This window comes from Orycteropus afer, unplaced genomic scaffold (assembly GCF_000298275.1).
Source record: "Orycteropus afer afer isolate SDZICR_OR568_19922 unplaced genomic scaffold, OryAfe1.0 scaffold00130, whole genome shotgun sequence".
Taxonomy (NCBI): domain Eukaryota; kingdom Metazoa; phylum Chordata; class Mammalia; order Tubulidentata; family Orycteropodidae; genus Orycteropus; species Orycteropus afer.
In genome coordinates, this window is record NW_006921717.1 from 3030130 (window position 1) to 3038382 (window position 8253).

The following is an 8253-nucleotide window of genomic DNA, read 5'->3' on the forward strand; positions in this document are numbered from 1 at the left end:
ACGGGGCTTCACTGCTCATCACAAGGTCTTCCAGGGACGCACCGGATGGGGCTTCACTGCTCTTCACGAGGTTTTCAGTGGCCAGTGTTTTCAGAAGTGGATGGCCCCATCCTTCTTCCCAGTCTGTCTTAGTCTGGAAGCTTCACCGATACCTGTTCACCATGGGTGACCCTGCTGGTACGTGAAATACCAGTGGCATAACTTCCAGTCTCACAGTAACACCCAAGCCGCCACAGTAGAACAAACTGACAGCTGAGTGGTGGAAAGAATCTCTAAAACCTTGGAATTTCTAATGGTTAAGTGTCCTTGATGAGGACTCGAGACAGGGCAGGTTGTGCCGAGAGGCAATCCTGGGCTGGGGGTCTGACCCGGCCAGAGGGACCTAGGTCATGAGGATGATCTCATGGTGGCCAGAGAGCCCCACCTCATGATCCCTCACGACACCGACTGGCCCAAGGGAAGGGGCTGGAGCTTGTGTTACAGAAGCAGATCCCCATAAAAGCTCTGGACGTGGAAAGCTCCATGGGTTTCCCGGTTGGGGAGAGCCATGATGCCCATGGAGGGCCAGGGGGTCCCTTTCTGGGACACAGAAGCTCCAGACCTCGCCCTGAGTGTCTCTTCAATTTGTATTCTTTCTGCTGTAATGAAGCTATGAGTCATCCTGCTGAGTTACTGAACCAGAAGGAGTAGTGGGAGCCAGCAGAGGTCAGGAGTGAGGGGAGCTGGGAGCCCCTAGGCTTACAGCTAGTATCCTGAGGGGGTAGAGGGAACCCAAGTGAGGGGACATCTGGCATCTGCAGTCTTGAGTCGACTTGACAGTCTGAAGGACTGTGTCCTTTCAACTCGTGAGCTCTGGCCTTGCTCAGGGTGGACGGGTCAAAGGAAGACGTGCTAACTGGACAGCTGGTGTTAGAGCCGAGCAGAGAAGTGGAAAGTGGGGATCTGTTATCTCCTCCGAGTTGGTGGCAGGGAACAGGAACAGGTGGGGTTTTGATTTATCCATTCATTCCCCAACCCATGATTCCACTTAGACCCAGAGGTCCCGAGAGTAAGATGGAAAGCAACACGAGGCGCCCTAGTGATCCCTGTCGACCAAGCACCCTAGTATCTGTACCACTGGGTCCTCACTGATGCTGTTAGCTAGGCCAGGCAGGAAGAACCATTCCCGTTTTTTAGGCAAAGAAACCGAGGTTCAAAGAAACTGAGTAACTTACCCACGAGGCAGAACTGGGACTCAGTGGTCTCGCGACGTCAATGGTCTGCCCACGACCGCACTGGCTTTGCTGAGTGCAGGAAGAGAGAGCTGGGCCCCGTCTGTGTTCCTGAGCCCAGAGAGGGGCGCTGCCCTGACAACAGCCCGCTCAACTCACCTGCAGCTTCACGGCGATGACCACTGAGTTAAGGTCCTTGTCCATTTCCTTGAGCATGACGAGTTTCTTCAGAGTCAAACTGAACAGCCTAGGACAGTCCACAGAGAGAGTATTTGTCAAGCGTAAGAAGCTTCAGAGAAAAGCGACAGACAATGTGTAGGATCGGCTAAAATAAGACCCTGTTAGGATGACGTCCTCAGGCCCAACGCAGCCTCCTTCCAGAACAGCCTCCCTCTCATTCAACCAGTGCCCTCGCTTAGTGTCACAGGGCACCTTACTCCACGAACGTCTTTGAATGCCCGTTTATCTCAAGTCAAAACCGACATTCTCCTTCACGCCTCATACGGGAGCAGTTTCTGAGGGGAGGGAGGGAGGGCGTGGAGGTTCACTCCGCTGACCGGCTGCCCTCCCGCCTGACAGCCCATCAGTGGCATCGGAAACGCTGATGGCTGTCAGTCTTTAGGAACACAGAGATCATCCACACAAAGAAAGAGACCACAAAACAGGAAATGATTGGAGGGCCACAAATTCAAGTTCAGCCGAGTACTCCTCCACGAATGCAGAAGAGTCTTCGGTGTCACACTCAGGAAATCCTTCCCTCAAACCAATAGGACTGACCCTAACCCTGGAGTCTCAGCAGCCCTAATCTGTCTCTGTCTTGGTTCCTGGTCTTCCCACGGCAGTGGCAGCGTCACTGTGGCCGGAGGGCCCCGCCTTCCAGGAGGAGTCGGGAAGGAACCCGACTTTCTGCTTCTGGGTGGAGCAGCTGAAGTCTTTCAAACATTCCTCTCCTTGGAGAGGCTCTGAGAACGGTGAGACAGGAGTGGTGTGGCTGCCCAGTCACAACGAGCCCCGAGAATCATGCTCCGAGGTTTCAGCTTCTTGCCTCCTCGGGGCCACAGCTCTCCAGCCCCCGCTTACCACCTCCGTTTCTCCCACCCTCCTTCTACTCTAAGCTCCAGCCACATGGATTTCTGTAGGCCTGCACCTTTCTCCCCTCCGAGCCTTCCTATGCTGGCGTTTCTCCTGCTAACAATGCCATCTCACTGGTCTGCTAGCTCCTGCCTGCACAGCCTTACCTTGGGCAATACGTGTTTGCCAGGAACACTTCCTGAACACCTGCCAGAGTCTGTGTCAGGTCCCCCCCCCCCAACTCAGTTGAAGGGCGTAAGAGTAAAAATCAAGGTTTCCCAGAGAAAACACAAATCTGCAGCATCAATCCCCTCTGAGTTTCCAGCCTGCCGGCCTGTACTACAGAATTTGGACTTCTCAGCCCCGACAACTACATGAGCCAATTTCGTAAAATAAATCTCCTGGTGGCACTCGGCTGCTAACTGGAGGGTCGGTGGCTGGAACTCACCAAGTGGCTCTCTAGGCGGAAGCCCTGGAGATGTGCCTCTGTCGAGACGACAGCCTAGAAAAGCCTGTGGGCAGCTCCACTCTGTCACACGGGCGCACGAGGAGCTGGAATCAACCTGATGGCACCTCTAACAACAATCTATCCACAGACATATTACACAAACACATACGAAGATAAATACACACACACACACACACACACACATCCATCTACTCATCCAGCTTCTGTTGGTTCTCCTTCTCTGAACAACCCTGATGGATACAGGGAGCCTGGAGGGTCAGAGTCACAGAAGGAGATGTGACAATAAAGGCAGAGGTTGAAGTGATGTGACTGCTGCTGCCTTGGAAGACAGAGGAAGGGGCCACCAGCCAAGGATCCAGCCACTGGCATCTGGAAGGGGCAAGGACGTGGAGTCTCCCCGTGAGGCGCAGAAGAAACACCATCCTGCCAACACCTTGGTTTGAGCCCAGTGAGACTGTTTCCAACTTCTGACTTCCAGACCGTAAGATGACAAAGCTGTGTAGTTTTAAGCCGCCAAGTTGGTCCCTTGTTACAGCAGTGATAGGACACTAACTTACAGGCAGTCCCCGGGTTTCAGATGTTTGACTTACAGACGACGCCTACCTGCCCTTTAATGTTACGTAAATTTGCTGTCACTCTGAACCAACTCCTACTTGCAACAAATTCTTCATCACAATCACTTTCACTTGCTGCAAGTGCAGCTTTTAAAGCACTGAAAAGGCTTCAGGCCTAAGAACCGTAAGCACCTGTTCTGACCTACCCACAAATCCTTAAAGACTGTTAGGAATGGGTCTCACTGCTATCTGGGGCCTGCCTGTACTTAGTCCAGAACCTGGGCTCTGATTACCCTGCTGCGCTCTCACTACTGACCTGAACCCCTTTACCCTAACCCTAACTCTCCTCAAGGTTGTTAAACTACAATCTAGAACCGCGGGGCTGGCGTCCCCCCCTCGGAAATCTCCCCATCTGTGTGGCTCCCGCACGGCACCTTCGTTTCCTCCCTCCAGAGCCGAGACATGCCGGCCCCAGAGGAACCCAGGTGCTGATGACACTCCAGGGGTAGTCTCATTCCTCACAGCTGGCTGTTAAGAAATGAAGGTAATTGTTCAACGTGGATGCGCACGTCTTGGTGGGGAGGAGAGGGCACGTGGCAGGGTGAACAAACGGGAGAGACTAGACGTGCCCAATCTCCCTCCTCACCAGAGGCTGCTCCTTAGGGATGCTCTGGGGCGTTAGGGTTTTGTTTCCAGAACAAACAGTGCCCATCTCCAGACTGAGCTGCTGATGAATAAACTCGGGCAAGATCTGAGTTTCACTGGAGTAGACTGGGGCACCTGTGCTTCTCTGCGTGTGACGCTTCACTCGCCCCCAGCCACCGCCCCCCCAACACCATGTTCAGTAGTGAGCAACTACTCTGGGCCAGCTGTATTATTGCTGGAGGACGAGGAGAAGGACATGGTCCTTAGCCCGTGAAGTTTACAGTCCAGTGAGGGAGACAATTACTTATGTTACCGCCTTATGTCCCATAATGCTCCAGACCGTCTTCCTGACATACATGAAATGTTGTGTGGAAATATGGTAGAAGGACAAACACATCACAGACCAACAAATGCCTGCTGACTGAATACACAAACCTTTACGCCACTGCACCTACCTCAGGTAATAAAGCAATCGAAAGGCTGGGACATGTTCAGTGTTCGCTTAGAAACTCAACACACCACAGTGGTTCCAATACCTCAGCAATCAGTTCAACAGGGTTTTTGTTTGTTTGTTTTCAGTGTAACCCAAGGGACTTAAGAAATGTATTCTGCTTCTTCAAAGAATGCTGAGAAGGGTTAAGGATCTTGCCTAAAGCCACACAGAGAGTAGACAAGCCAAGATACAAACTTAGGTCTTAGTCCGTAATCCAAATCAAATCAGTACAAAGCACTTTAGAAACTGAAGGGAGTTTACTTAACTACAGATTACTATTTCTAACATATAAATTAAAATAATAGAAAAATGCCAAGGAGATAATCAGATTTACTTCTCCTTAGGCCACACCCGCCCTCAGCTGAGACAGCCTGCAGTATGCGCCTGAGGAGGACTGAGGCCCTCTGAGCCCGGAAAGGATCCAGCTGAAGGTGCCGTATTGGTTCCCTAGAGCTGCTCTAACGGAAATACCACAAGTGGATGGTTTAACAGGAAGAAATTTCTCATATTTTAGGAGGTTTGATGTCCATCAAGAGGCAGAACTGAAGGCCACGGTCACCCAGGCCCTAGAGCTGGCACTCTGAGCTCAGCCCACCAGCCTCCTGAACCGTAAGAGAATAAATTCTTGTTTGTTAAAGCCACCCATTTGTGGTATTTCTGTCAGAGCAACACTGGAGAACCAAGACAGGGTCAAACCAGAATGAACCAGTTAGGAGCCCTGTTTTGTATCCTTTTGCTGAAATAAATCATATCTGTGCACATATGCTGACTCCCGTGAGTCCTCCTAGTGATGATCAAACCTGGGAGTGATCTTGGGGACCCCCAACACAGGAGAGACATGGAGAGGCGGAAGAGGGATTACAAAAGGGCACTTTTGGGGTCATGGGTATATTCATTATCCTAACCATGGTGATGGTTTCATAGGCCTCTGTCTACATCAAAACTAACATAACTGTATACTTTAAATATGAGCAGTTTGTTCAAATTCTTATTGAAAATCAGTCTTAATGGATACACTGAGACTGGGGGACCCCTGAATCTATTGCCTGGAAGACAACTTTTAAACCCTGAACCAAAACTATCCCAAGAAATCATCTTTAAGCCTAACAACAGTTGAGCTCAATAAATAATGTTTGAGCATGATGTCCTTTTAAAGAATCACCCACTTGAGATCAAAACAGCAGCAATGGCAAAGCACAGATGGGAACTTCACGGGGAGAGCCTAAGTTTATGGTGAAACAACATGGGCAGAGAGTGAGAGGAGTGATGCAACGTAAATGTCTACGTCAACGAGTTGTGCGCGTAACAATTGTTGAACGCCTGTCTGCTTGGTTGTGTACATTTTGACCTAAAATATGTATTATTTATATACATAAAGGAGCTCTGGTGGTGTAGTGCCTAAGGCTTCTGACTGAAACCAGAAGGTTGGTGGTTCAAACCCATCAGCCACTCCTTGGAAGGCAGACTGGACAATCTACTTCTGTACAGATTTAATGCCTCGGAAACCCAAAGGGGTTTACTATGAGTTGAAATCGACTTGATGGCAGTGAGTTTGGTTATATGAAAAATCAAATTCACTGCCATGGAGTCGATTTCAACTCATAGTGACCCCCTTCATATGTGCCATTTGTTGTTAGGTGCTGGTGAGTCATCTCTGACTCACAGTGACCCTACGTACAGGAGACCAGAACACTGCCTGGTCCTGTGCCAGCTCCACGACCCTCGTTACACCTGAGCTACTATGTCAGTCCATCTTGTTGAGGGTCTTCCCTTCTTTTGGTGACTCTCCACTTTACCAAGCATGATATCCTTCTCCAGGGAATGGTCCCTTCTTACAAGATGACCAAAATAAGTGAGACAAAATCTGGCCATTCTTGCTTCCAAGGAACATTTCAGCTGCACTTCTTCCAGGACAGGTTTGTTAGTTCTTTTAGCGGTCCGTGGCACTTTCCGCATTCTTCGCCAACACCACAACTCAGAAGCATTGACTTTTCTTGGGTCTTCCTTATTCACTCACTGTCCAGCTCTCACATGCATGTGAGGTAATTGAAAATACCATGGCTTGTGTCAGACGCACCTCAGTCTTCAAGAAGACATCTTTGCTCTTTAGCACCTGAAAGATGTCTTTTGCAGTGGATTTGCCCAATGTGGTACGTCGTCTAATATCTTGACTACTGCCTTCCATCGGTGCTGATTGTAGAACCAAGCAATACAAAGTCTTTGACAACTTCAATCTTCTCGCCATTTACCGTCATGCTACTTAGGTCCAGTTGTAAGGATTTTTGTTTTCTTTATATTGAGGTGTAATCCATACTGCAGACTGTAGTCTTCAGTCTTTATTGGTAAGTGACTCAATTCAGGAAGCAAAGTTGTGTCATCAGTGTATTGCAGGTTGTTAATGCCATTTGTTGTTGTTGTTGTTGTTTTTGTTATGTGTTGTTGAGTCGGACCTGACTGATAGCGACCCCTCCTTGGGTTACTGAGGCAGTAACACTAAGGAAGTAGATTGTCCCATCTTCCTTCCGAGGAGTGGCTGGTGGGTTTGAACAGCCAGCCTTCTGGTTAGCAGTCAAGTGCCTTAAGCACTATGCTATCAGAGCTCCCGTTAATGCCGTTTACTGTATGTTAATTATACTTCAATAAAACTTTTATTTTTTTTTTAAAAAAAGGAAGGTTCTACCCAGTGTGCCAAAGTCTGCTAACCACCTACCCGACATGCACTTCCCCCTCCTACTTAGTAACAAAGCACCAGCTGTTAGCTGAGCATATTGTTTCCTGAATAGAAGGCCTTGCTTTCCAGCCTCCTCCGAGCTCTGGTGGCACAGTGGTTAAGCGCTTGGCTGCCGACTAGAAGGGTGAAGGTTAAAACCCACCAGCTACTCCAGGGGAGAGACAGCAATCTGCTTCTCTAGAGCTCACAGCCTCAGGAACCCCTGGGGCCAGCCTCCTCTCAGCTCCTCCCAGCTGGGTGGAAACTCACGTCTGACAATGGGCCAATTAAATGGGAGCAAATGTACCCGACGGGACTTCTGGGAAGGCTTCTTGAATGGCTCGCTCAGCCGACAGAGATCTCACTTGTCCTCTCTCCTTCTGGCCTGCAATGGGAATGAGAGAGGAGCCGGGGTCCTTGCTGACACCATGGGAGCTGCTGTATCAGCCCTGCATTGCTGGCCTCTGGGTGTTTTATTTTACATCTAAGAAAGAAAGAAATTCCTATCCTGTATAAAACTCTTCCTTTGGAGTTCTGCTCTACGCAAGTGAACCTGTTCTTAAGTAACGTCTCAGCATCAGATTCCCAAGGTGCTGGGCCTTTAGCCACCGGCCCCAACTACCTTTAAGAAAACGGGCTGCATGATTCCTAACGCCCATGTTAAAGGGCAACGTCCTATCAGGAAGTCTGGGCTCTCATCCTTATGAAAATGAGGGAGAGTATCTCAAACGTTGGAGGGAAGTAGGAGCTCTCCACGATCCCTAGAAGGGTCCCTACTCCTCTGTACTTCTGAGGGCTCCCAAGACAGCTCCATGGTCGGGCTGGAAGCCGGGTGTTCCACGGTTAGGCTCGGGGCCATGGAGCAGGCTGAAGACTCCTACTCCGATCCAGCCTTCCTTTACTCTCATCTGGGGACGAGAAAGGCAGATCGTTCTAGCCAGAAATCCCGACGCAAATGGGATTTCAAATAAAATGGATGGCTGGGGTTCTCCAGCGAGTCCCCGTCTGGAATGTCAGAGAAAGAGAAGAGCCAGCGATCTGCCTCTGAAGCGGAGCAGACTATCACAAAGGCGGCTGGAATCCAAAGAACTTACGAAGAA

At 49.9% G+C, this 8253-nt stretch overlaps 1 protein-coding gene across 1 annotated transcript in view; it reads right to left on the reverse strand.

Annotated features, from left to right (window-relative positions):
• PACS1 (phosphofurin acidic cluster sorting protein 1) overlaps nucleotides 1-8253 on the reverse strand; it is a 190278-nt gene that overhangs the window by 55425 nt on the left and 126600 nt on the right. Inside the window, exon 2 of the mRNA XM_042781512.1 lies at nucleotides 1371-1458. Coding sequence (XP_042637446.1) covers nucleotides 1371-1458 — 88 coding nt within the window. The remainder of the gene's footprint in view (nucleotides 1-1370; nucleotides 1459-8253) is intronic.